This window comes from Phyllostomus discolor, chromosome 8, assembly GCF_004126475.2.
Source record: "Phyllostomus discolor isolate MPI-MPIP mPhyDis1 chromosome 8, mPhyDis1.pri.v3, whole genome shotgun sequence".
In the NCBI taxonomy this organism is placed as follows: Eukaryota; Metazoa; Chordata; class Mammalia; order Chiroptera; family Phyllostomidae; genus Phyllostomus; species Phyllostomus discolor.
This window is the reverse complement of record NC_040910.2, coordinates 38171429-38196315: the sequence shown is the minus strand read 5'-3', so window position 1 is coordinate 38196315 and position 24887 is coordinate 38171429. Positions and strand designations below refer to the sequence as shown.

At 56.7% G+C, this 24887-nt stretch overlaps 5 protein-coding genes across 15 annotated transcripts in view; 2 read left to right on the top strand and 3 right to left on the bottom strand.

Moving 5' to 3' along the window:
• The first annotated feature begins 837 nt into the window (after positions 1-837).
• JSRP1 (junctional sarcoplasmic reticulum protein 1) lies at positions 838-4750 on the top strand. Its single transcript, XM_036032171.1, has 7 exons — positions 838-920; positions 1904-1993; positions 2453-2490; positions 2632-2761; positions 3149-3319; positions 3978-4069; positions 4186-4750. The coding sequence occupies exons 2-7, from the start codon at positions 1939-1941 to the stop codon at positions 4660-4662; spliced, it is 963 nt and encodes a 320-aa protein (XP_035888064.1). The 5' UTR covers positions 838-920; positions 1904-1938; the 3' UTR covers positions 4663-4750.
• A 56-nt stretch (positions 4751-4806) lies between these two features.
• On the bottom strand, positions 4807-8393 carry AMH (anti-Mullerian hormone). The gene is made up of 5 exons (XM_028521510.2): positions 7386-8393; positions 6558-6697; positions 6208-6316; positions 5968-6127; positions 4807-5886 (listed from the first exon to the last, which is right to left on the bottom strand). Exons 1-5 carry the CDS (start codon positions 7912-7914, stop codon positions 5022-5024), a joined length of 1803 nt encoding a protein of 600 aa, XP_028377311.2. The 5' UTR covers positions 7915-8393; the 3' UTR covers positions 4807-5021.
• Positions 8394-8517: 124 nt separating this feature from the next.
• SF3A2 (splicing factor 3a subunit 2) lies at positions 8518-18702 on the bottom strand. Of its 3 annotated transcripts, none has more exons than XM_036032169.1 (9): positions 18492-18702; positions 13813-13979; positions 12361-12432; positions 11615-11661; positions 10966-11075; positions 9938-9987; positions 9718-9858; positions 9464-9532; positions 8518-9358 (listed from the first exon to the last, which is right to left on the bottom strand). In XM_036032169.1, exons 2-9 carry the CDS (start codon positions 13936-13938, stop codon positions 8642-8644), a joined length of 1332 nt encoding a protein of 443 aa, XP_035888062.1. In that variant the 5' UTR covers positions 13939-13979; positions 18492-18702; the 3' UTR covers positions 8518-8641. The 3 variants fall into 3 exon arrangements, with proteins under 3 accessions (XP_035888062.1, XP_028376820.1, XP_035888063.1); XM_028521019.2 differs by having other exon boundaries at positions 13813-13976; XM_036032170.1 differs by lacking the exon at positions 18492-18702 and adding an exon at positions 17632-17844 and having other exon boundaries at positions 13813-13976.
• Positions 18703-18790: 88 nt separating this feature from the next.
• PLEKHJ1 (pleckstrin homology domain containing J1) lies at positions 18791-23589 on the top strand. 2 transcript variants are annotated; one of them, XR_004904651.1, is made up of 7 exons: positions 18791-19194; positions 19300-19367; positions 19457-19523; positions 20341-20431; positions 20523-20586; positions 20657-21207; positions 23256-23589. XR_004904651.1 is itself a non-coding variant. In XM_028519900.2 (6 exons), exons 1-6 carry the CDS (start codon positions 19101-19103, stop codon positions 20720-20722), a joined length of 450 nt encoding a protein of 149 aa, XP_028375701.1. In that variant the 5' UTR covers positions 18791-19100; the 3' UTR covers positions 20723-21225. The 2 variants fall into 2 exon arrangements, 1 of the variants encoding a protein (XP_028375701.1); XM_028519900.2 differs by lacking the exon at positions 23256-23589 and having other exon boundaries at positions 20657-21225.
• Positions 21796-24887, bottom strand: part of DOT1L (DOT1 like histone lysine methyltransferase) — a 59008-nt gene continuing 55916 nt past the window's right edge. For all 8 annotated transcript variants that reach the window (XM_036032161.1, XM_036032162.1, XM_028519753.2 and 5 more), the window contains one exon: positions 21796-24534. Coding sequence is in view for 2 of the 8 variants with exons in the window: in XM_036032163.1 (XP_035888056.1) it covers positions 24527-24534 (8 nt within the window). In the remaining 6 variants the exon portion in view is untranslated. The remainder of the gene's footprint in view (positions 24535-24887) is intronic.

The following is a 24887-nucleotide window of genomic DNA, read 5'->3' as shown; positions in this document are numbered from 1 at the left end:
GTGTGTGATTCCATGTGTGTGGAATGTCCACAGAGACAGGAAGGGGGTTAGTGGTTACCAGGGACTGGGGGAGATGGGGGTTTGTAAAGCTAATGCCAATGGGGACAGGGTTTCTTTCTGGGATGATGGAATGTTCTGGAATTATTGTAAATAGAGGTGATGGGGGCAGGACTATACCAATATACTAAACACCATTGAATTATACATGTTCAAAGAGTGAACTGTATAGTGTGTGAATTCTATCTCAATAAAACTGTTACTTTTTAAAAAATGGCAAAATAACTTCCCGTGTGGCTGGGCCAGGTGGGGTGGCAGCATGTTTGACGTGTGCACGGGAGACCAGGTGGCACGGTGCAGCCTACAGTTATCCAGTGGTTATTTCATGTGGAGTCATTCAGTTGCCCCCACTTGGAGTAAGTGACCCCTTGGAGTAAGCGACCCCACTTTCCACATGAGGAAACTGAGGCTTCTAAGCTGGTGCCTCGCCCGGGCCAGCCAGCAGAGCCAGCCTCCGAGGAGCACCCCCTGCCATGTCCCTGGGCTCTGTGGGGTGGCACACAGTTGGTACTTCATAAAGGCTTGCTGGCAGAATCCATGACAGAAGGCGAGGGGAACACCCTTTGTGGCGCTCTCTCCCCTAGAACCCCTTGTCCTGATGCTCAGAGATAAGCTACATTCCCAGGGTCAACATGGCCAACCTGATAGTGACTGTATGCTGAAGTGGGGTGGGTCACTCCCAGGCCAATGCCTTGCCCTCCTGCAAGGAGGTGGGAGAAGGCCCAGCTGTGCCCGGCCTTCCTACCCCTCCTGCTCTGGCCACAGAGCTGATTGGCCCATCCTGCCGCCTCTGGCCACCTGTCGCTGTCTTTCTTGGGGCCGCCCTACACCCAGTCCACCAGGCCCAGCGTGGCGGCTGTGGAGTAAGTGGGGAAGGGGGAGGCCTGTACAGAGATGAGGGTTTCCAGGGGCCTGGGGAGGGCGTCTCTGAAGTCCATGGGGGTCCCCAACTTTTGTGGCTGTCCCCTACACACTTAGAGGTGCATACCCCGGCCTACTGGGCTCCCCAACTGCCTTGCTCTAGCCCCTGAGAAGGGTCACCTTTGTGCCCAGGGGTGGGACACATTAACTAACACAGGCAGCCAGAGGCATGGGGGGCCCCCAAAAGCAGGGCTTCAGGAAGCCAGCAGACTTGGGTTGGACCTCGAGCTCTGTACCTGCTCTGGCCAATGCCTCTGTCCCCAGCCTCGGTTTCTTCCTCTGTCCTGTGGGGGCAGAGGCAGTGAGAACAGACAGGGACTCCAGTGTTGGGATGGAGAGGCCCCAGGGCCCCCTCACCCTTCCCCTGCCCGTTGTGACTGAAGTGAGGCTGGTCCTGGCAGCTGGAACTTGAACTCCTAGATTTAGGGGACCAAGGGGGGGCTGGGTGGCAGGTATGGCAGGTGAGGGTGGTCTAGAGGGGGAACTCATCGGCACGAAGGCCTGAAAAGGGGATGGGCCTCATGCTGGTCCCATGGGCCTTGGGCACCGGATAAAAATAGGCCCTGGTCTCAGAGAACACGAGCCAACCCTGGGGCCCAGGGTTCTGGTCTGGGCTCTCTGTCATCTCTCTGTGACTTTGGGTGGGTCCCAGCCCTTTCTGGGCCTCAGCAGCCTCCGCTGTGTGCTCAGGATGCTGGGTGATGGGGAGGGGTACAAGGCAGGCCCGGGGAGCTCGGGGAGGGTGCCTAGGACACGCCCTGAGTGAATCTGAATTCTCCATGTGAAGCGGGCTCAAGGGCTGGGGGAAGGCAGAGGCTGGATGATACCTGTACTCAGAGCCCTACCCCCCTAGGTCAGGCCCAGGCCCACAGCAGGGGCTCAGTAAATGCAAGATGTCTCTTCCCCATTCCCCCTGCCCCCACAGCTCAAGTCTGGACCTGCTGCTTCTCAGACATCTCCATGACAACCATGGCCTTGGAGGAGCCAGATGGAGGCCTGGGCAGTTGCCAAGCGGGTGAGGACCTCCCTGCACTGGCTGATGCCTGCCCAGGCAGGCCCTGGGAGAGCAGGGCTGAGATACCCAAGACACCCTGGGGGGCAGTGCTGGCAGGATGAAGCCTAAGCCCCTATTCTCCAGGCGGGTGAGCAAGGGAGCTCACCTGCCGAGACCAGGACTTAGACTCTGACATTGGCTTAAACGGTGCTCCTGTTTCCCACCTCTGGCCCACTGGTTCCCCAGGTGTCTGTAGGGATTGTCCCCAAAAAGGGGCTGAACCACACAGGTCAGTGTTTCGATCCCAGCCTGCCAGGGAAGTGCTGTATGCCTTTGGGTGAGGCTGCTTCTGATCCTGTCTGCTTTCCAGTCTGTAAAATGGGAGCGACCTCCTGCTCCTTGCCTAGCAGAGCCCAGAGGAGGGTGGGATTAGCCTGGGGATCCCCATGACCTGAATCTTTCTCTTTTCCCACTTAACAGTGCCACCCAGGCTGGCTGACTCCAGCAGCTGCCCCCATGTGAGTAGCCGGTACCCTTGAGTTTCAGCCCAAAACCTCCCTGGAGTCAGGGATACACTGGCCAAGAAGGGTGGGAAGGACTTGGGCTCCTTCAGAGGAAAGACAGGAAGGAAACACCCCAGTGACTGTGACTCCCCACAGAATTCTCAGGAGCCAGAGACTGAGGGGAGCCCTGCAGGCGGAGTGGACATCCAGCCCAAGAAGACAGAAAAGGAGCCTGTGGCCAAAGTGGCCCCAGGACTCAGCAAGGAGAGGCTGAAAGCAGGAGCAAGTCGGTTTGCAAGAGGCAGGGGTGAAGTGGGGGGGGGGCGGTATGGACTGACACAGGGAGTAGGTCCTGGGCTGGGTCCTTGGATCTGGGGGTAGGGGGTGGGAGGGAGAGACAGGGTGTTGCGATGTGGGCTTCTGGCTGACTGCTGTCCAGGTGTCACAGGCATAACTAAAAGGTCTGGGAGCCTCTGCTAATTCATGATAACATCAGCTAAGGTGCTACTGCTACTAAGTTTCAGCTAATTATCTAGAATATTCTCAGGATCCCAGTGAAGCTGCCAAACTTAGGTCCTCTGCCCAGGGCTGCACAGCCAGGCAGGGCTGAGCCGAGTTTAGGGTGCAGCTCCAACCCTTGGAGCAGCACCCAGCCCCACACTTGCTCCCAAAGCCCCGAGGAGCCCAGCACGAAAGAAGGCGCAGGCTGTGCCACCCCCGAAGCCGCCACCACCTCCACCAGCTCTAAGCGAGGAGCTGCCGTGGGGAGACCTGACGCTCAACAAGTGCCTGGTGCTTGCCTCGCTGGTGGCGCTGCTGGGCTCAGCCTTCCAGCTGTGTCGTGGTGAGCCTGCATCCCCAGGGCAGGGGTCTTATACGCCCCTCATGGACAGACCCATGTCACTCCCCACTCCCGCCTTGCACACCCCTTTACCCCTAGCATGGATCTTGTGTGGGGTCCTCTTCTTCCTCCCCACCTTGTGCACATCCTGTTTAGGCACCACCCTGCACCTCCATGGTCCAGTCTGTGCCCCTCTCTCCAGAATGGCGTTTTAGTGCCCCCTTCCCGTCCTCCCACCCCACGGTGGACCTTGGTGCCCCTCCCTCCCCCGTGAACATACCATCCACCCCGCTGTGCACCGGATCTGACACCCTTACAGGCCCAGGATGGGCGGCAAGCTCGCTCTCCCTGCCCAGCCCCACGCCCCTCCCCACCATTCTGTGGTGCGAGCCTTCCCCTCCTGCAGCCCGCGGAGAAACATGACCTGTCCCTTTTGTAAGCGGAATGAAGATTTTGAGGGAAGCGGCACCCGCAGCAGCAGGGACCCCAAACACTTTCCAAGAGTTCAGAGGGGTCCCGTCCAGCCTCCCAGTACCCAACGGAGTTGCTCATTCCCTTCGTCTTTCCCCGGGGAGAGGGAGTTTTAGCGGTGAGGGCTGGGGTGGACTGCGTGGTGGGGCTCCTGTCCAGGCTGACTCGCACCCCTCCTGTCCCCTCCAAGACGTCGTGGTTGGGGAGACGGACGCCCCCGCACCTGTCCCTGAGCCATGGGTCCCGCCAAGCTCACCACCAAAGAAGCCAGCATCGCCCCCGGTAAGCACTTCCTTCAACGACTGTGGGCGGTTGAACACTCATCCAGAGAAAGGGGCCTGGGCCTGTGGGTTTGCGCTGACCCTCTCACCCCGCACTCTGCCCCCTGCCCATTGCAGCTGAAGCCCGTGGCCTCGGGCCCGTCATTGGGACCCTCTGCACCCCAGGTGGAGGCAGAAGAGAAGACCGAGGTTCCCAGGAGAACGGAAGCTGCAGAAAAAGGAGAAGGGGAGCCTAGGGAGGCATCTGAGGAGGAGTGCGCACACCTCGCCCATGGAGGTCCCAAGGAGAGGCTGTGGAAAGAAAGACCACGAAAGGAGAGGCCACGGAAGGAGGAGAGGCCGCGGAAGGAGAAGCCGCGGAAGGAGGAGAGGCCGCGAAAGGAGAGGCCGCGAAAGCCGGAGAAGCCACGAGCCCCGGGGGATGCCCTACCCCGAAGCTGGAAGACACGCGAAGGGGGCCATCGACGCTGGGTGTGGGACTCCGGAGACCCTGAGCACAGAAAAAGTCGGGCCTCGGCCTCCCCGCGGCGCCCCGATGCAGAGGACTGGCCTCTGGGCCGCCAGAAGCACCGCACCGGCAAGGGGCGGGACTGAGCCGGGCCTGGGTCCTGCAGCAGAATCCTGGGACCCCTTCTCTGAAGCCCTCGGTTCTAGCAAAATAAAGCGAGTGCTGCGGCCCCCACATTGCCTGCTTCTTTGCACCTCGACCAATAACAGCCCCGGGGCCTGAATGATGGGGATGGGAGCTTTAGATGGGGGTGGGGTAGTGAAGGGGGCAGGCAGTGGCAACCCGGATGACCCAGTCCTGTGCGCCAGAGAACTGGCGGAAGGAGGTCTCTCCTGCCACCAAACACGCACGGACACCCCAGCCATGTGCTTGTGGTCTTTATTGGGGTGATGCTTGGGGTCTGAATAAATATGGGGTGAGGCGCCACTCAGGACGCGGCGCGGGGTTATCGGCAGCCGCACTCGGTTGCCACCATGTTGGGCACGTGGTGCGCGCTAATGCGCTCCTCCGACAGGGTGATGAGCAGCTTGCCCGCGTACGCTGTGGGCACGCAGCAGGGCGGGCGTGCCAGGGTAGCCCCACGGGCTTGCATCTTGAGCAGCAGGACCACGTGGTTACCGTAGTGCGGGTTGCGGTCTGACTGCGGCCAGCCGCAGGAGCCCTGGCAGTTGTTGGCCTGGTATGTCTCCGGGATGAGAACGGAACGCTCCGCACGAAGGTCCACACTCAGCTCTCGAAGTGCGCACGCCCCGTCTGCGGCCCGGGCCCCAGCGCTGCGCTGTGCCCGCGCTGGTCCGCTCCACTCCCGCCCACGCCACTCTGTGCGCAGGCCCTGCAGCGCTTTTAGCAGTAGCAGCGCGCGCAGCGGGCCACCGGGACCGCCTGAGTCCCCCGGGTCCCCAGGGCACAGCTCGAGCAGTCGCGCCAACAGCGGTGGGGCGGCGGGCGGCAGCCCTGGGAGGCCGCGCAGCTCAGCGGCAGCTGCCTGCAGTTCTGAGGCCACGCGGTGCGCCAGGTCCGCTGCCCAGGGCGAGGACACCGGGCCCTGCGGCGACATGGGGTCCCCGGCGGTGGCAGAGGCAGGTGATAGCAGCAACAGGGGCTCCTCGCCGTCAAGCAGGCGCTCCAGTGCCACGGGGTCCGACAGGTTGACCAGGCTCTGTGGGAAGCCCACCAGCGCAGCAGGGTCTAGGGCCAGGCTCCGCAGCGAGGCTCGGGCTGGGGGACCCCGCAGAGCACGTACCAGGCGCGTGAGGGTCTCCAGGAAGGGGTCGGCGCTGGGCTGTGGCTCCTTAAACTCCAGGGTTGGACTGGAAGGCGAGGGGTCCGGGTGTGGGTTCAAGGTTAAGCGGTCCCCACCTCCCAGCGTCCCTGGCTGGGCTAGCACACACCTGGGTGAGGGGAAGGGCACAGTATCCTGACGACCCTGCGCAGGCATGGGCGTCCGTCCCGACCGAGGCAATAGGAGCAGGGCCGGGGTCATCCTCGTGAAGCAGCGGGGGTCGGTGCCGAATAGCAGCAACTGCAGCTGGGCGGTGCTCAGGGAGGTACCTGAGGGGAAAGGCCCCGGCTGAGTCAGGGGCTGAGGCCCAGGGCACCCGGCCCTGCCTACTCCCTCTGGGCAGGCCTACCGTTTCCACGGTGCTGCAGGGTTAGGACGAGTCCCCGGCCCTGCCAAGCCCCCGCGGGATGGTCCACAGCCAGCGCCAGGTAACTGGTGTCCCGGGATAGGCAGAGACTCTGAGGGAATAGGGGCTCAGCCTGGCTGGGCAGGGGCATAGGTTGCCATGCCACCCCTGCTCTGCCCACTGCCCCTACCACCCCTTCCAGGTTCTACCGGGACACCTGGAGCCTTTCCCTAGAGCTAGACGGTAAAACAAACAAACAGACAAACAAACAAACAAACAAAAAAACCCTCCTCCCTCTCCTGCAATGAGTGAAGGCTCCTGGGGCTGGGGAGTGCCCTATACAATCTTAGTACCTGGGTGCCCAGCAGCCCGGCCCCTGTTACAGTGACTTCTGGGCCAGGCCCCGGGTACAGCACCAGCAGCGCCAGCTCTGGGGGGCTTTCTCCAGGTGGAGGCTCCTGGAACCTCAGCGAGGGCGTTGGCTCCCATGTCACTGCCAGCAGGACAACAGGAAAGGGAGACAGCTGAGCCCGAGGCCTGAACCCTTTGCCCAAGCCTGTTCTGCAGGGAGGGAGAGCTCCATGCCACCTGGGAGCCATTGGCCATGGGTAGGAGTGGTTTGACACCCCTGAACACCAGGCGCAGGACCTTGCCAGGGCAGAGGTGGGACTGACAGGGTGGGTGGGTGGAGCTGCTGCCTGTCATCCCTGAAATCTTGAGGTCTCTGGTTTTGGGGATCTCCTGGCTGGAGGTTCATGTGTCACCTGGGCAGCCCCGCAGTTTATCTCAGGTCAGTGGCCCTTGGAACAGGCCCCTCTTACTTCAGGCTTCATGCTATGTGGGAAGGGCACTTCTCCCCTGGACATTTGGGATTGCTGGCCCCACCCCCACTGGCTCCTTCTTGGAGTGGGAACCTTCCCAGGCACTGCAGGAGGGGTGGTCTGGGAGTGGGGCATTTACTGGGGACTTCTAGGCCCAGACACGGCAAAAACAAGGGCACACACCTCCCAGGCTGTAGGGTCCCCAGCCCAAGGGAGCTGGAACATAGGTCTCAACTTCCCCAGGAGGCCGGGGAGGGGCCTGGGATCTTACTTGGGAGCACGGTCATCATATAATGGGAATGATGACTGGGGACCACGGCAGGGGGCCCTGCCCAGTCTCAGCTATGGGCCCCCACATACCTTCCTCCAGGTGTAGGACCACCAGCTGCTGCCCATGTGGCTCCCCCAGCCATGCTTGAAGCGACTGAAGAGGGGTCAAGGCAGTGTGCTCATGGCTGGGGGTGCAGACCCCAAAAGTGGCCAGGTCACGGGGCCCCCAGTGGGCCTGATGCAGGGCCTCCAGGAAGGCCTGCTCATAGCCCCTTAGGGCTCCCACCACCCGCAGGGAGGCGCTGCTGCCGTTGCCACTTCCACCCAGCGTCACCAGGCACAGGGAGTCTTGCTGGCTGCTTGGAGGCCAGACCAGGGGAGCTGGCCAGTCCCAGTCTTGGTTGAAGATGAGACCCCTGGTGCCTGCAGGGGACTCCCCAGGTAAAGCCTCTTCTCTGGGGGTCCCAGCCCTCAGCAGGGTCCCCCACAGCAGGAGGACCAGCCGTGAGAGAGGTGCAGCCCACATCCTGGGAATTGTGAAGGGCTGGGCCACCCTGCTTATATGGGCAGGCCCAGGGTGTTTGTGCTGGAAAACAGCCCCTATCATCTCCCAGGACATGACCTTGGAGGCATGTGCCTGAGTGCGACTGCAATCCCGGACCTTCTCAAAGCCCCTTCTGTCCCAGCCTGGCTGCCTAATCTCCTTCCCACCAGTGATAGGAAGTACAGCCTGCGACCAATGTGTCTTAACTGTCCTTGAGTTTTTCCCTCTGGAGATGGGAGTGGGAATGTGAGCAGGGAGTGACCAGCACAGATGGGCCAAACATCCACAGCTGTGGAGTTGGGCCTGGAGGAGGGCAGAGGGGTAGAACCCCTCCCTAAGGACGCCTGGGATCCGAATGGCACCAGGCGGGTGGTCTCCAGACGTAGCTGGGGCTCCCTAGTCTTCTGCTTACTCACTCTGCCCCCGGGGAACCGAGGGGCCACAGGAGCACAGGTATCTCGGCCTGGAGACACCAAGGACAGAGCATCCTCTGCTTTGTTCTCCTCCCACAAGATGAACCCCAGGCCCACGGCTCCAGGGCACAATCGACACATTTGGCCACCTGCCAGTGTTCCGGTGGGCCACAATGTCTTCAAGCCTGACCCGAACCACTCCCAAACATGGTAGAGGGGCTGCCAGAGTGCTCTGCCCACCCACGGACACAACAGTGCGACCAGGTGCCTGGGGCAGCCGTTTAATGAGCTCCAGGGACACGGCACGGTCCCATACAAAAACACCAAACTTTGACAGGGAAAATACAGGAAAGCATGGGAGGAAACTTGCAGAGACAGGGGGCAGCTTTTCAGTTGGTTGGGGGAGGGGGTGGAATGTTCCCAGGGCCCTCCGAAGGCAGTGGGGGCCTCAGCATTGGGGGCATGGGAGCTGGGGGGTGGACCCCAGGATTGGAAGGGTGAACCCCAGGAGGCTGGGGGTGGACCCCAGGAGCTGGAGGATGAACTCCAGGAGGAGGGGGGTGGACCCCAGGAGGCTGGGGGTGGATCCCAGGGGCTTGGGGGTGGACCCCTGGGGCCTGTGGGTGGACCGAAGCAGCTGGTGGGTGCACCCCTGGGGCCTGGGGGTGGACTCCAGCAGATGGAGGAGGATGGACGCCTGGGGCTGCAGGATGGACTCCTGGAGCTGGAGGGTGAACTCCAGGAGCAGGGGGATGGACCCCAGATGATGGTGGGTGGACTACCGGTGCTGGGGGATGGACCCCAGGAGCTGGAGGGTGGACCCCAGATGTTGGAGGGTGGACCACTGGTGCTGGCGGGTGGACGCCAGGAGCTGGGGGCGGCAGCTGGGGAGGGCCTGGGGGCCCTGAGGGCGCAGGCCCACTGGGCGGCATGGGGGGCAGAGGCAGGCCTCCTGGTGGAGGTGGAGGCAAAGACTCAGGCAGCGGTGGTCGTGGAGGCAAACCGTTCATCAGTGGGGGTGGCGGTCTTTTCACTCCAGGAGGCCCAGCGGGCAGGCTTGGTGGGGCAGGAGGTTTTTCCATCTTAAAGTGGAACTGAAGGAAGAACTGGAAAGAAACAGAAAATCTGAGTGGGGCCCCTTGGAGCTTTGGGTGAAGACATAGGGCAGCCGACAAAAGGTCCTGGAATTGCCCAGGCCTAGAGTGACCTACCTGCTTGGTTTCCCGGTTCCAGTGAGTCCAAAACTTGCCCTCGGCTTTGTCAATCTCCCTGCTCGGCACCTGTGAAAGGGAGAGGGCGGGAACAAAGATGGGCTTTAGGGACCCTCAGGGCCCAGGTTCTGGCAGGGACTGCCCCTCAGTGTAAGAGCAAGCCTAGTAGGGGAGGATTTCGTGAGGGGATAGGGCTTGGTGTGGGGGCACCAGACATGGCTTACGGCACTCCTAGGGTGGGCTGTGCAAGCTACCTTGAAGGCAATGGTCTCATAGGGCTCGGCGGCCATCAGCAGGTACTGCCAGCGGCGGTCGGGGGGCTCAATCCTCTGCTCATAGGCAGACATGAAGCGGTGGCGTGGCATGATGCCATCAGCAATCTCAGGATAGTCGATCTGGGGGGACACAGCTAAGTGGCAGCACTGCTTTCTAGGAGCCCCTCCTGTCATGACTGGGCCCCAGACCTCATCTCACCTGAAAGAGGAGGCTCTGCTGGCCCATCTCCGTGTCCCTCTGCTTGGTCACTGCAACACAGGAGAGTCTCAGGTCCAGCTCATCACCCTCCCAAACCTCAGGACCCCAGGGAGGCCACCTGGCTGTAGGGCACCACAGGCCTAGGAGGGCTTTGTGCTGTAGGGACCACCTGCCTGAGACCATATAGGTGGTGGCAGGAGAATGGCTCTGTGTTACCCTGACCCGGGGCCTGGGACAGCACTGAACAGGAACTGAGAAGAAGAGGCAACAGGTGTGGGGGGCAAGCGAGGCCTATACCCCTGCCTCCAGGAGAGGGCACCCTCCGCATTAGAGCCCTGTGGCTTCCACGCTGTTCTCTCTCTGCACAGCTCCCAGGCACATCAAACTCCCCCATACGCCTTCCAGTTTCTCCCTCTACACTCATGACAGAGATCGATGGCCAATCACAGCCAAAAAGCCTTTGGTGGCCCCACGTGCCATTGCAGCCCTGCACACTGTTCATAAGTAGGCCGGCCCAAGGGCCCTTGCACACTATGTCCTATCTGCAATGCCACTTGCACACAGGACACCGCCACGTTTTGTTAGAACACAGTAACATGTAACTGGCTTTCTGAGCCAGGGAACACAGAGCCCTCTTCCCCACTGACACACGCCCGTATCCTTCCACCCCGCTTTCCCTTTGGGTTAAGAGGAGCCAGGACCCAGTTCCAAGCTCACAGGGGAGGGGCATACCATGCTTGCTGCCCTTCCTACACATCACTCATCTTCACTAGGAATGCAAAGAATCATTAGCTCCCACGACACCCTGACAGGCGCACAGGGGACCCCGTGTCCACATGGTCACATCTGAGAAAGTTCATATTGGGAAGGTGGGGCCCAGGTGGGGTGAGTGGTCCCTGAGAGCAGCGAGAGGCATGGGCAGGTGAAGGCCAGTGTGCGTCTGGCTCAGGGATGGGTCTGGGGTCCTGGCCAAAAGGTTCACTCCTGCCTGTGACAGTTTTGGCAAGCCTACCTCCAGACAGACTTACCTTTGTAGCCTGGGCGGCCAATCTTCACAAACTTCTTCACTTCCACCTTGACCTTCTCTGGCGCCGGCTGGGCAGGGGCCTCCTTGGCCTCCTTGGCTGCTCGCCGGGCCCTGCAGGCAGGATGGACATAGCACTGCAGCCCCTTCACTCACTTGCAGGAGTGCGTGCGCGCGCACACACACACACACAGCCAAGGCCACGGCCCAGGTGCTAGGAGTCATCCTGCCCCCACACTGACCTTGAAAAGCCTCTGCTAAGTGAGGGAGTTGGGGAGTAGGGTCAGATGAGGGGCCCGGGGTTGAATGGAAATGGATGGGACAGGCACGGGCACCTTTCTCTTTTTGTTACATTCCCCCCATGCCGTCCCCTATTAGGGAGCCCTCCGAGAACTCCCACCTCTCTCTACTCACAGAATCCTCACTCTTCCCAGGTGAGGAGCATGTCCTGCTCCTCCCCTCACACCTGAACAGCCACACCCATCTACCCACCCACCACACTGGGCAGGGCTCAATGCCCTGACCCCAGGCCAGGCTGGCCCCAGACCACCTCTGCATCATCATCTGGCACGGCTCACAGAGGTGTCAGAGAAGTGCCAGCTCCTGACCCGGGACCTGAGGCTTTGAACTGAGTGTGGGGGTGACATACTCACAAGTTCGTCTGGTGCTTTTTCCCCTGGGTGTGTGCGAGGTAGCTCCCCTAGAGTGGGAAGGGACACAGTTTAAGACAAAGTGAACAGGGATGGGGGCTGGACGCCCCTTGACCAGACCTGCTCTCCTTTCTTCCTGCTGGGAGCAGGACCCACTGTCTAGAGTGCAGAAGGGAGAGACCCTGACACGCGGATTGTTTAAGGGCGCACCGTCTGTGGCTGTGTGCGCGACACCACGGGGAAAGGACGAACAGGGCCTGTTTGGTGCTGCACAGTGAGCCTGATGTGAGCACCTGTCAGGAATGATCTCACGTCGTTAAAGGAAATGATCTGGAGCCACACCACTGGGCCTCAAAACCCAACGTCGAATGCTCTGTGGTGTGCCCCATGCTTACAAATGTGTATCTGCACAACAATGGTATTAAAAAAAAACGGACAAGCAGCAAATCCACAGCACTGGTGGCCTCTCTGGGGGCTGGGCATGCAGGATGAAGGCTGGGACAGAGGGGACTCAGCCTTCATTTGGAGTGACCTCCTAGAGAGACGCATTTGAAGTTGCGCTCAGTGAAGAAGTTCAGGAGTGAGTGGCAGGCCCCTATCAGAGCACTTTCACCCCTGGCCACGTTCTGAATGACAGGTCAGATTAACAAGACAAGATCCTGGAGGACAGGTGGGAGCAGCGCATCTTGCTAGAGTTTGTCCGTAGGGACAGGGAGGGGACACGTAAAAATCAGACACTGAGAACTCACCTCATTATTGTGAAGCGTCAGGCACAGCTTGCATTCATATGAGCCCAGATGGTTCTTCATGAAATAAGGGTCCTGGGAAAGAGGCAGTCCATTAGAGCAAGGAAGACAGAACCATGTGGCCCTGCCTGACGGGAACAGTGCTTGAGAAGCAGGGCTATTCCCTGGCTGTTGAGGGGTGGCTGCTCTCCTCTGGGAAAGGGGTTCTGGGACCGAGGATTGGAAGAAGCCTGGGGCTGGCTCAGCAAGAGCCTGTTAGGGCAGTGCTGCGGGACCACCTGACTCCACTCAGCAGAGGTAGGGGCTGACTTTGTACCTGTAACAGCTCCTAGGGTGGGGGGTGACACTGCTGGTCCCTGGACCACATTCTGGGCAGCAGGGACTCTGGGGAGTCCCTGGTCCTACACTGGAGGCAGTTTTGGATCTGGAAGGATGCAGGGCCCAACGAGCACTGCTGGTCATCCATCTCTTGGGCCAGGCAGGGATCTGGCCACAAATCCCACCAGCCTTCCAAGTGTCACAAAGCAAGGCAGAGCACCAGAAAGTGGGTTAAGGGAAAGGCCACGAAGACCCATGTCTCCACAAGTCCTGTGCACTGGACAGGTGACTACATACACTGGGGCATCAGGGCAGCGCTGCTGACCGCAGGCACAGAGCAGACTCTCGGGGTTCAAATCCTAAACTGACCACCCAGGGACTGTCATCTATGACAATGACCCCCCCATCACCAACTGTTTCTTCATTTGGATAATGGGGACAGTAACCGGTATCACAAGAACTAGTATCACAAGTGAGGCCTGAGGAGTTTTGGGGGTGCCAGGCACATGCAAGGGCCCCACACACCTCAGGGGTTTCAAAGTCTGTGGTGAACTGCACATTGACTGCTCGGCTCTCACATGGGCCATTCTGCCCCAGGGGCCGCTGGGAGAAATCTGGGGACATCTGTGGTCATAACTGGGGGTACTCCTGGAATTGGGGGACAGGGATGCTGCTCGACACTCCACAGTGACCAGGATGGCCCCCGCAGACTGTTGCTGACCAATGTCAGCAGTGCCCAAGGGGAGAACTGGTCTACTAATAGCCCTGTGTGGCTGTGGCTGAACTGAAACGTGGCCCTTCTCTGCCTATGGCTGGAATGGTATCAATTTATGTGATACCATCATGCCCCCCCCCACTGGAGATTGCCATGGCGTTAGTAGATTAAACATACAAAACCAAAATGTCTTACACAGTACAAAAACCAAAAAACCTTCAAAGGTAGGGTCACTAACAGCAGACAGTCTTGGGTGAGCAGTGGAGACCTGCTGCTCTAGGTCAGGCTCCCCTGTTTACAGAAGAGGAGAATCCCGAGGCACAGAGAGCCAGGCAGCGCTCCAGAGCACAGGTGCAAGCATCTGGAATGTGGCTCCAGGGTGAGAAGCAGGCTGTGGGGGACCCCTCCTGGCCCCACCTCACCTTGTTGATGTCGATGGTCTCCAGGGCCAACTGTCGGAGGCGCTCCCTGCGGTCACGGTTGCTCTCCGAAGAGGAGGCCACGCCCCCACTCCCAGTCTTGCCCCCTGGACGATGCTGGAAGTCCATGGTGAGGGCCTTGGGGCTCTATCAGTCTGGGGAGAAACCTGCAGCCAAGGAAGAGGCAGTGAGCCGAGAAAGTGGCAGCTGTCACTGGGACTTCCATGGGCCCAGGGTATTCAGGCCTGGGAGAAGGAGTAGGCAAGGGAGAAGACAGCATGCTCATCCTCCTTTCTCACTCCTCACTTCTGCCATCCCACCCCTATTCCCAAGCCTCATCTAAAAACCCCCAAGAGACCAATCTCCGTTCTTCCTGGGACTAAAACAAGCCCAGTTCCTTCTGAAATGGACAGAATAGGCTCCTAAATCGCTAGTGGCCAGTTGGTGCTAAGAAAAGTACCTGCTGCGAGAAACCTGAATGGCTCAGGAAAATCCAAACCCAAGCAAATACCCATATTTTGCTGTGTACAATGTGCACTGTTTTGCCCAAATTTTTGAGGGAAAAATAAGCATATGCATTATACACGGGTAGTACTAATTCCATATCTATATAAACATTTTTAATTCTTTCACCTATGCTTATGCATTAAAAGTGCAACTCTAGAAAGCAATAACAATAGCCATATGCAAAATAATACCCTGGAATACAATAATTGGTTTTGTTACTGAATATAAATAAATTAAAAATTGAGGTAAAACATTAAAATGAAAGATTTTTTTTCCTGAAAGTTAGGGCAAAAAACATGGGTGTGCATTATACACAGCAAAACATGACACTTAATTGCTCACCAAATTAAGAGTGGAAATAAGTTAACTATCAGAAACCAAGCTGCTGGTTACTCATAGCTTACGTCATCCCACCCCTAGCAGAACCCCACTCCGAACAACACCCTGCGAATAAGGTCCCTACCCTGGTACCCTCAGCTCCATGGGGGAAATCAGTTTTAGATTCAGAAGAACTAGAATGAGGGGCCTCTCAGGTGAGAGATGCAGGCACAAGAGAGGCTGTGGGCAAGGGCCAGGTTGGAGAGAGGGGAGAGTCCACCAAAACCTGCCTACTGACCCAGCCAGGAGGCCCCCAGACTGGGGGAACTTCAGGAGACATTCTGGGGAAAGAGAGCCAGGGAAAAGTATTCTCAGACACTATGAGTTGAAGGATCCTCTATGCCCTGAAGAAAATACCAGCTCCTTGCCAGGCCCACTGAGCAGTGAGACCCACAAGATAAGAAGGATGGCTCTCACACAAAGAACTGGTAACTTCACGTAATAGAAAAGTCCCAATGCACCCAAGGAGAAAGAAAGCCAATGGAAACCTCAATAGAAGATAACATCCTCCTTAATTATCAGAGAAGGCACTGTACCATAAAACTAGAACAGGAGCCCTGACTGGTGTGGCTCACACCCTGACTTGGTTGCATGTTGTCCCGCAAAGCAAAAAATATCCCAGGCTGGACTGTCTGGACACCTGCCTGGGCTGTGGGTTCAGTCCCTAGTCAAGGCACATGTGAGAGGCAACTGACTTGATGCTTCCCTCCCTCCCTTCTCTCTGATGAATTAATTAATTATATTAAAAATAAGTACATAAAATCCTTTTTTTAAACAAAACAAAACAAAACGAGAACAGTATGCCAAAGGGCAGCCTGGCAAATGAACCCTTGGAAAGTAGAGACAGGATGATCCAGACAACTGAATACAAATGCTTAGAGGTAAGAGTCAAAGAAATCTGCCTTGGCCAGGTACTCAGTTGGTAGAGCACTGTTGCCATATGCCAAGGTCATGGTTTCAATCACTGGTCAGGGCACATAAAATAATCAACCAATGAATGCATCAATAAGTGGAACAACAAAGCGATGTTTCTCTCCCTTTAAAAAGATTTTATTTATTTATTTATTTTTAGAGAGAGGGGAAGGGAGGGAGAAAGAAAGGGAGAGAAACATCAATTGGTTGCCTCTCATGCACCCCCAACAGGGACCTGGCCAGGTATGTGCCCTGACCAGGAATCAAACTGTCAACCTTTTGGTTTGCAGGATGATACCCAATCCACTGAACTATACCATTTGAGGCTCTCACTCTCTTTAAAAATCAGTCAAGAGCCCTGGCTGGTATGGCTCAGTGGATTGAATGCCAGCCTGCAAACTAAAGGGTCGCTGAATGGACTTCCAGTCAGGACACATGCCTGGGTTGCCAGCCAGGTTTCCAGTATGGGGCATGTGAGAGGCAACCACAAACTGATGTTTCTCTCCTTCTCTTCCTCCCTCCCTCCCTTCCTCTCTAAAAATAAATATATACAATCTTAAAAAAAAGAAGCCATCAATAAAACCATTTTTTTTTTTTTTTTGTATCTCAAAGAGTCCTGGCTATTCAGTGGATTGACTGCTGGCCTGAAAACCTGGCCTGGTTTGATTCCTGGACAGGGCATATGCCTAGGTTACAGGCCAGGTCCCCATTTGGGTATGTTTGAGAGGAAACCAATGTATCTCTCTCCCTCTCTCTCTCCCTCCCTTCCTCTCTCTCTAAAAATAAATAAATTGAGCCCTAGCTGGTGTGGCTCAGTGGACTGAGTGCCAGCTTGAAAACCAAAGGGCCACCGGTTTGATTCCCAGTCAGTGCACATGCCTGGGTTGCGGACCAGATTCCCAGTGGGGAGTGTGTCAGAGGCAACCACACACTGATGATTCCCTCTCTCCCTCCCTTTCCCTCTCTCTAAAGATAAATAAAACCTTAAAAAGTAATAAATTTTAAAAAATCTTTAAAGTAAATAAAAGTCAAAGCAATCTCTTATAAAAGAGAAGAAAATATAAACAAGTACAAGCAGAGCAAGAACCTAGATGAAATTCCAGAGTGAGAACAGAAAAAACAGAGATAAACATTACCAAAGAATAGGAAATGTCCCAGGATTGAAAGGACCTAATTTTTCCTACAGAAACAAAAAGACCTTCCATAAATGGCTCATGAAACTTTACAGCATTGAGGAAAACCTTGTTTCTACTAAACAGAAAGAAGGAAAAGGTCAGAAAGCAGAACAGAGCCAGGTCTTTCAGAACAGCACTAAGCCGGTAAGAGGAGCAACACTCTCACGTCTCAATGTAGATTTTCAACCCCGAATTTTAATTTTATACCCAAACTGTGCGGGCAAATAGAGCCATTTTCAAATAACCAAGGACTCAAAAATCAATCTTGAATCAATCAATTTCTTTGAAAACTACCAGGATATGAGCTTACAGAAGGAAGAGGAGGATATTATTAGATTGAAAACAGAAGCCAGCCCTGGCTGGTGAGACTCAGTGGATTGAGTGCCGGCCTGCCAACCAAAGGGTTGCAGGTTTGATTCCTAGTCAGGGCACATGCCTGGGTTGCAGGTCAGGTCCCCAGTAGGGGGCACACAAGAGGCACTCACACACTGATGTTTCCCTCTCTAAAAATAAATAAATAAAATCTTAAAAACAACCCCCCCCCAAAAAACAAAAACCAGAAGCCAACTTAGAAGAGCACTAACATAAACTTCTAGGACAACTGCTTCGCTGTAAGCAAGCAGAACAAAGCGGAGCAAGAGAATGCCAGCGTCTGGGAGAAATGCTCCCATGGGAAAAGAAAGAAAAAAAAAAAGTACTGATTCGTTTAAACCTGTGGAAAAATACAACCCATCACTGTGTGAGGTGCTGGAGCTTTGAGGAAAACATTAACAGTTAGCAAAAAAAATCAGCTTTGAGGAGAAAAAAAGAAGAGTACAGGAAAAGCAGCACAGGTGAACATGCTACTTGCCTTACCAGGGAATCTTATTTTCAGTCTCAGAAAACAGAACTAATGATTTGACTAATGCTCACGACAGAAGCATATCTAGTGTGGAGGATGAAGTTGGAGTGGGTGGGAGGCAGAAATAAGACCTCATCAATCACAGCAGGAACTCAGAAAGTCGCGTCTAAAAGCAGCACATCCAGAAAGAGTCGCTATTTACAAAGAGCCGGCTTTAATCATTGAGCAGAAGCGGCCTCTGGGACCAAGGAGCAGGGATGCGCGACAGCTTGTCTTTTTATCGCCTTAAACCTGGCAAACAAATTATTATCGGTAGCTTCTCTCGCTCGTTCTGCGTTACCAAAGGGTATATAGGAAAGAGCGGTAGGGCATCAGAGTGACCCATGGGCAAGTCGTTTAATAACCTCTGAGCTTTGCTGGTGAAATGTGGCCAGCTAACGGGCTCTGGTGGCCTTCGGCGCGGTGTTGGGCTCTCTTTCCCCAGGACCGTAATTTTTATTCAGTTGGCCCGGAACCGGTAACTACTGTTGCTCTCATTCCGGATATAGAAACGGAGGCTCAGCGGAATCGTGTGACTTTCGGACCACAGAGCCAGTCAACTAACGGACGCAAATTAGTGCTCACAGAGGTCCTCGGTTAGCCGGAAGGCGCCATGTGAGCTGCGACGCTGACTCGATCTCCGCGGGTCACTGAAAAGTTTCACACGAGCGGGGCTGGGGTGGACGCCCAGCACACAGGCCCGACATTCCTCAGTAGTGGGCGACGCAGCCGTCCGTCCTCAGCCCGCGCCGCAGACGCCCCTCACCCATCTTTGCTTCCTTCCAGGGAACTCCCGGACCTGCGCTTGCCGCTCTCGCTTCTCTCCTTACCTGCAAACAAGGCCGCCGTTCCGTCGACTTTTCAGCCTCCACCACCACTACGACTACGCCCCAGCGCGCATGCGCCGCGGGCTAAGGAAGCACTTCCGGGGGTAAACGGGACGGGACTTCCCGTGTGCGCATGTTCGGCCCACCCAGAGGCGGGAGCAAGACACTGGAGGCGCGAGGGAGGGGGTGCGCCTGAAAAAATGCAGACAGGATGACGAAGTACACATATCCACCAGGCTCTCCAAACAACTCTCAGTCGGTTTAACGCGCCAGAGGACAGCGCTTTCGGGCCTCCCCTCCTCCGCCTGGTCTTGTCTATTTCAGTAACGGGCGCCATCAGTCGTAGGGGCGCTTTGTTTGCACCCCAGGTCCAACTTATTGCATGTAATGACTGTCAGTCTCGCCCGCTATCCCGTAAGCGCCACGAACCCTTGCTCTACTAAGTTCCCGTGGCCCCTGGCCGGTGATTGACAGGACGAGGGGTCGGAGACCGCGCAAGCGCAATAGCTTCGGGAGCGCTTCCGGGAAAGCGCTGTGGAAATTTTTTGGTGTAAGTGGGGACGGTGGCCGGGAGGTTGCTGTCCGCTCTCCGCGTTCTGGGCTTGGGGCACCATGCGCTACAACGAGAAGGAACTGCAGGCGTTGTCCCGGCAGCCGGCCGACTTGGCGGCCGAGCTAGGCATGCGGGGCCCCAAGAAGGGCAGCGGTGAGCGGGGCAGAGGCTGTGGTTTGGGGACTGGGCGGGTGGGGCTGCGGGTCGGAGGGGCATTGGCGGTCTCCGAGCCTGCGCGAGCCCGCCCTGTGTCCGCAGTGGTGAAGCGCAGGCTGGTGAAGCTGGTGGTCAATTTCCTGTTCTACTTCCGGACTGATGAGGCCGAGGTAGGGCGGCAGGGAGGCAGGCCCCGGGCTGCGGTCGGGGGGGCTACGGTCGTGGGGAGGCTCGCCCATTCGACCCGTCTGCCCCGCAGCCTGTCGGAGCCCTGCTATTGGAGCACTGCAGAGTCACCCACGAAGAGCCCACCGGCTTCTCCATCAGTGAGTACGGGATTCGGGGACTAGACAGGTGACCCCAGCTCTGCTCTGCCCCTCCCCAGAAACAAAGTCCGCCGTCCCTGGCCGACTTGGGTTTCTTTTTTGTGGGGCAGGCTGTGCGCACCCGTCCCAGCCACCTCCTAAGTACTACCGCCAAGGCCACCAGGATTTTCACTTCAGGTGGGCGTGCACTGGCCTTTTGGGTTGCTTCCACTTGAGAGGGTCGAGTCTGCAGAGGAAGGCGGAGCTTCTGGTTTCCTGTAGTGGCATTAACTCGGTGTCACACACCGCGGGGCTTCAACAACAAAAATTTATTTCTCCTAGTGCTAGAGTGCAGAAGTTCGAGGTTGGGGAGTCGGCAGGACTGATTCCTTCTGAGGGAGAATCTGTGCTATGCTCTCCCAGTTTCTGGAGATCTTTGGCAATCTTTAGCGTTTCTCGGCTTGTACAAGCATCTCCTTCATTTCTGCCTCCGTAGTCTTGTGGCCTTTCTCCTGCTTATCTGTGATCAAGTTTTTCCTTTTTATAAGTACACCAATTTTATTGTATCAGGAATCCACCCCACTCCACTGTGACCTTATCTTTACACCTGTAACTACTTGTGTCCATATAGGCACCTTCTTATGTTTCAGAAGCTAGGTTTTGAACACACCCTTTTGGGGGATACAATTCAGTCCATAGTTAGTGAGAAGCAACAACCCCAAGCTGGGACTGGAGGAGGGGACAGTTGTGGACAGTGGCAATAAGAAGCTAACACCTATGGCCAGCATGGGTGGAGGTGAGAGTGAGCAGGGAGAAACTGGGGCCCCTTCCTCTGCAGGCTTCATCGAGGATCCGGAGAGGAAGTATCACTTTGAGTGCTGCAGCGAGGAGCAGTGTCAGGAGTGGATGGGGGCTCTGCGTCGAGCCAGGTGGGGTGTGGGGTGTGGGCTGGCCTGGGGGCCTGGGGTAGGGGCAGGGGCAGAGCCAGGCCCTATGAGCACAGGCCACTTCCTTCCCCAGCTACGAGTTCATGCGCAGGAGCGTCATCTTCTACAGGAATGAAATCCAGAAGATGACTGGCAAGGTGTGCACAGGGCATGGGAAGTGGGGGGTTGCTCCTGGACCAGGGCTCATGCTACCCATCCACCACACAGGACCCCCTGGAACAGTTCGGCATATCGGAGGAAGCCCGGTTCCAGCTGAGTGGCTTGAAGGCATGAGTCTAGGGTTGGGCCTGGGCTCCTCAGCTTGACTCACTGGGGCCTGAAGGAGCCCTTCTCACCCTCGCCAGGCCCTGGGTTTCCTGGCCAAACCTGGATTTTTGGAGTGAGGTGTTTTGCCTTAAAGACTTCAATAACCCAAGGCTTGTGAGGGCGGGCAGAGGCTGTGCCTTGGGACCTATCAGACTAGTCCAGCACCTCTCAGTGCCACATGCTGCTGCTAGAGGATGAGTGTCTACTCCCAGGAGCTGTGCCTGGCTTCTGGGGCTCGTCCATCTAGGGCCCGGTGGGTGCCTGAGGCCGGCGCAGCTCTCTCACCCTGTGCAGGCTGAATGTATGAAGCTCGATAAAGCTGTGAAGGGCGCGGGAGCCGCGCCTCCTGGACTGCTGTGAATTCTGCTGAGGGCCAGGACCCAGCCAACACCTCTGGACAGAGCTGGAAGTTTCTGCTCTCAAGCTGGCATGCTTGTTCTGTTCAAATAAAGGTACCTCTTTTCCACATGGGGTCAGTGGTGCAATGAATGCAAAGAGGGCTGTATGTCCACTACAGGCTGGCAGAGCTGGTTGCTGAGGGAAGTGAGGCTCCTGGGGATCAGAGGTCCTCTCCAGGCTGAGGTTTAAGTGTCTGGGAGGAAGAGGCTGGGCTGCCCAAATTGAGGGGAGGAGACCCACAACCTAGAGCCTAGAAAGGCAGGAAATGCTGGGATCCCTGCTCACAGGCCTTGAGGGAGAATGAGGGTGGTGGTGAAGGGATCCTCAGATGGCCCATGATCCCACCTCCAGTCCCAGGCCTCCCCCTTGAGTGCAGGTGGGGGATCATGGGAGGGGCTTGGTTTTAGTTCATCAGAAGGACTATTCGGGGGGGGGGGGGGGGGGGGCGCTGACTTAGTCAGATGTAATCCTTAAGAGGGGCCAGGCCTCCCAGAAGTGGGCACTCTCTGTCTGCCAGTCACAGCAGCTGCTTCAGGAGCAGGCTGGGCTTCTGCTGTGTATGACCATCCTCCCCAGGTGGGACCCTCAAGTCCCTAAGGTCTCAGCATGTGGTAACCAGGGACAAATGCCAGCAGACCAGGTTCAAGTGAAAACAAACATTTTATTACAGTCTAGAGATGGAAATCAGAGTGCAGTGGGGTTTCCTTAGGGAAAGAGGGTCAAGCCAGCAACCCGAAGGGATGGGCCACACCAGCGACCCCAACTGAAACATGGTCTACCAGAATGACAAAGCAGGGCCAGTCTGAATAACAGTCAAGGTCATTGACACACGAGACACAAGCCACACAAGCTGGCGTGGATGGACCATGTAAATGGGAATGACAGGGTGGTGGGGAAATGAAGTCTCCTGCGACGGTGCGGATAAATAAAGGGGCAAGTGTGTCTTAAATAATCACAAGTCAGAAATGGAAGGGAAGGCTGGCTCCTCCTGACTGGGAGGGTGTTCTGAATTAGATTTTCCTGAGCAAAGTGCCCTCACAGCCCTGGGCTTCTCTGAAGTTGCCCGCAGTCAGAGCAGCACCGGATCTCTGCCCAGAGACTAGAACTTGTTCCCCACGGTGGCAGCGGGGTCGTTCATTTGGCCTTCCCCCCTGCAGCTGCCTTTGCTGCCAACAGCGGCCATTCGATCTCACAGTCAGGAGGGCTGGGGGATGGGCCCAGAAGGGAGACCACAGTGTTAACCAGAAGAACCCAGCTCTGCCTATTGGGCAGACTTGGTTGTGTGGGGAGCACAGACATGGCACATCAGTAGTAAGTCCTACACAGTGGTGTACAGTCACCATGAAGCGATGCAGTGTTAAGTACAGGACTGTTGGTTCCAGACTAGGGACTTGCCACCTGCTGACTTTTCCTACTGTTAACCCTGCAGCTTTTTAGGGATTCCTGTGTTCCCAACATGGAGAAGGGTGCTGCTGCCCTGTGCTGGGGATGGGGTTGTGGGATACGGGGTGAGCACAGCACCTTCGTGTGCCAAAAGCACAGACCTGGAGGTAAGGGAGCCAGGGCAGCAGTTACAGGACAGCCAGTTAGGAAAACCTGTCCAAGCACCATCTTCAGCCTCAACTATTATTCTGGGCCAGGCACCACCCCAGGGCAAGCAGGAGGCAGGGCTCTACCAGGACCCACCTGAGGAAATGAGGTCAACAGCCAAGCCTGCTCTGCACCCTTTTGGGCCCGTGTTCCACAAAATGCCCACCCCCCAAAAAGGCCAGCTCCAGCCCTGACCTCAATCAAGAGGGGGACGGGCCAGGTGAGGCCCGCCATAGCAACCCTCCCAGGCGGGCAGAGGGCCCCTGGCAACCACATCTGGAGGAATGGGCTGCAGTGGCCAGGGTGGGGAAAGTGGGAGCTTGAGGCTTTGAGTTCCCATGTTCCTTGGTGGTGCCACATCATGGGGACAAGCACCAGAGCAGCCAGGGCTCTGACTGAGCTCACCCAGGCTGGAGCACCCCACTCTCAGGGTCCAGGTCCCCCTACCAGCTGGGACCTTTGGCTGACTGCCCTTCAAGAGGACTGAAGGCTTCTGGAAACGCCCTTTCAGGGACAACGCACAAACATTGCTCAACCGAGAGACCCAGGACTCGTTGCAACTTCAGCGCTGGAGGAACCCAAGAACCTTTTGGCAACCTCTGGAAGCATCCAAACAGCTCTCCTACCTTCCTGCAAAGCCAGCCTTTGCCCTCGATCACCCGAGGTGCATTTTTCTCTAAGCACCATGGAGACTGCTCCAATGTGAGGGCAGTTGTCACCCCAGTCATGGGACTGAAGGGCCATGGAGCAGCAGCATGGACTGACCAGGGGGATGCGGAGCGCTCTGGCCCTAGGCCAATGCCACTTGTGTACACTTGAATAAATAAAAAGGTTTTCCCCCTCAATTTTCTTTTTTTTTTTTAAAGTTTACTGTGCATTAATACCATCTAAAAATAAATGAAGTCAAGTCTATGAAATTTATAAATTTTCATCACATCTATATAAAATACTGTCACTTGTCAGCGTGACTCTTTTCTGTACAGACACACCAGGCACCCACGGCTAACCTGCCCCATGACCCGGCCAGCACTCCCGGACTGCACAAGCCCAAGACAGTACAAGACATACAAATAAAGCACTTGCTCCCCAGAGCCCCACATTGGAGTCAAGTACCAGACCTGCCCCACGAGCACCACTCACAGCAGCCCTCCTTTGAGCAGCATCTGGAGGCCACCCACTGGCCCTTCCTATGCCAAAGGTGCCATCCCGGGGACCAGGGCTGACGATCTGGCTGGAGCATTCACAGTGACGGGGTGGGGGAGGGGGCCTTTTCCGAGGGGCATTAAAAACCAAGGGAACCACCCTCGACCAGGAGACAGGCGTGCCTTTGGTATGGGAAAGTGTGGGGATGACAGGGCAGGCGCGTCAAGGACTGGTTTTGGCGTTGGTCAACCTCGAGTCAGCACCAAGAGAACGTGGAGACGGCGAGGCCTGGCGATGAGATAGCACCGGGCCCGGCTATTGGCATCTCCGCTGGCGGGCCAGTCCGTTGGGTCGATGTCTTTATATAGATCCTCTCATATATAGTATTTACATTTCTTAATAGGTTGTCTTTATGACTTCCATGGAATAAGTCAAAATTGTTTATACTTTTTAAAAAACGATAAATACTTTATCTAAAACTATCGACAGTAAGCTGGAGACAGGCCCAGCATCTCCCGCAGGTCTGCGCAGCGTGGACTCACAGCAGAGCCTTGTCCTCGGTCTGTCCAGCCATCTGGTTGGCCACCAGCCTCATGGCCCACCTGTCCTTGCACAGGTCTCGAGGTTGAGGTAGAAATCCTAGTTACCTGCAGAGACCAGCGCAGGAGGAAATGCAGCACAGCATTAGTGTCTTCACTCAGAGAAGCCCACACATCCCCAGGCTGGGAACCAAAGCCTACAGACGGATGGAAGGAACTTGGTCATTGCAGACACCATTATGCCACACCCCTGGTATGGTCAAAGGCAGGAGGTCACCACCCCAAGGCCCTTCATGGGGCACTGGGTCCCAGCCTCCCCTCCTCCCTGGTCACCACATGCCAGCTCATGGAAAGAGGGGTGCTGCACCTGTGGTCAGCCCCACTGACAGGCCCTGGAAGTGAGGTCATCACTGTCCAGTCTGGGGAGACCATCTATGATGGGCCCAGGATAGGATGGAAAG

Coding starts and splice junctions, on each gene's coding strand:
- SF3A2 (XM_036032169.1), bottom strand. CDS start 13,938: ATGGACTTCCAGCATCGTCCAGGGGGCAAGACTGGGAGTGGGGGCGTG. Junction 11,662..12,360: donor TGACGCTTCACAATAATGAG/GTGAGTTCTCAG, acceptor TTCCCACTCTAG/GGGAGCTACCTCGCACACAC. Junction 9,533..9,717: donor ATGAGACCATTGCCTTCAAG/GTAGCTTGCACA, acceptor TCCCTTTCACAG/GTGCCGAGCAGGGAGATTGA.
- AMH (XM_028521510.2), bottom strand. CDS start 7,914: ATGTCCTGGGAGATGATAGGGGCTGTTTTCCAGCACAAACACCCTGGG. Junction 6,317..6,557: donor CCGGGCTGCTGGGCACCCAG/GTACTAAGATTG, acceptor CTATTCCCTCAG/AGTCTCTGCCTATCCCGGGA. Junction 6,128..6,207: donor CCTGCAGCACCGTGGAAACG/GTAGGCCTGCCC, acceptor CTTTCCCCTCAG/GTACCTCCCTGAGCACCGCC.
- PLEKHJ1 (XM_028519900.2), top strand. CDS start 19,101: ATGCGCTACAACGAGAAGGAACTGCAGGCGTTGTCCCGGCAGCCGGCC. Junction 19,195..19,299: donor GGGCCCCAAGAAGGGCAGCG/GTGAGCGGGGCA, acceptor CTGTGTCCGCAG/TGGTGAAGCGCAGGCTGGTG. Junction 19,524..20,340: donor GCCCACCGGCTTCTCCATCA/GTGAGTACGGGA, acceptor CTTCCTCTGCAG/GCTTCATCGAGGATCCGGAG.
- JSRP1 (XM_036032171.1), top strand. CDS start 1,939: ATGACAACCATGGCCTTGGAGGAGCCAGATGGAGGCCTGGGCAGTTGC. Junction 3,320..3,977: donor AGCCTTCCAGCTGTGTCGTG/GTGAGCCTGCAT, acceptor GTCCCCTCCAAG/ACGTCGTGGTTGGGGAGACG. Junction 4,070..4,185: donor AGAAGCCAGCATCGCCCCCG/GTAAGCACTTCC, acceptor TGCCCATTGCAG/CTGAAGCCCGTGGCCTCGGG.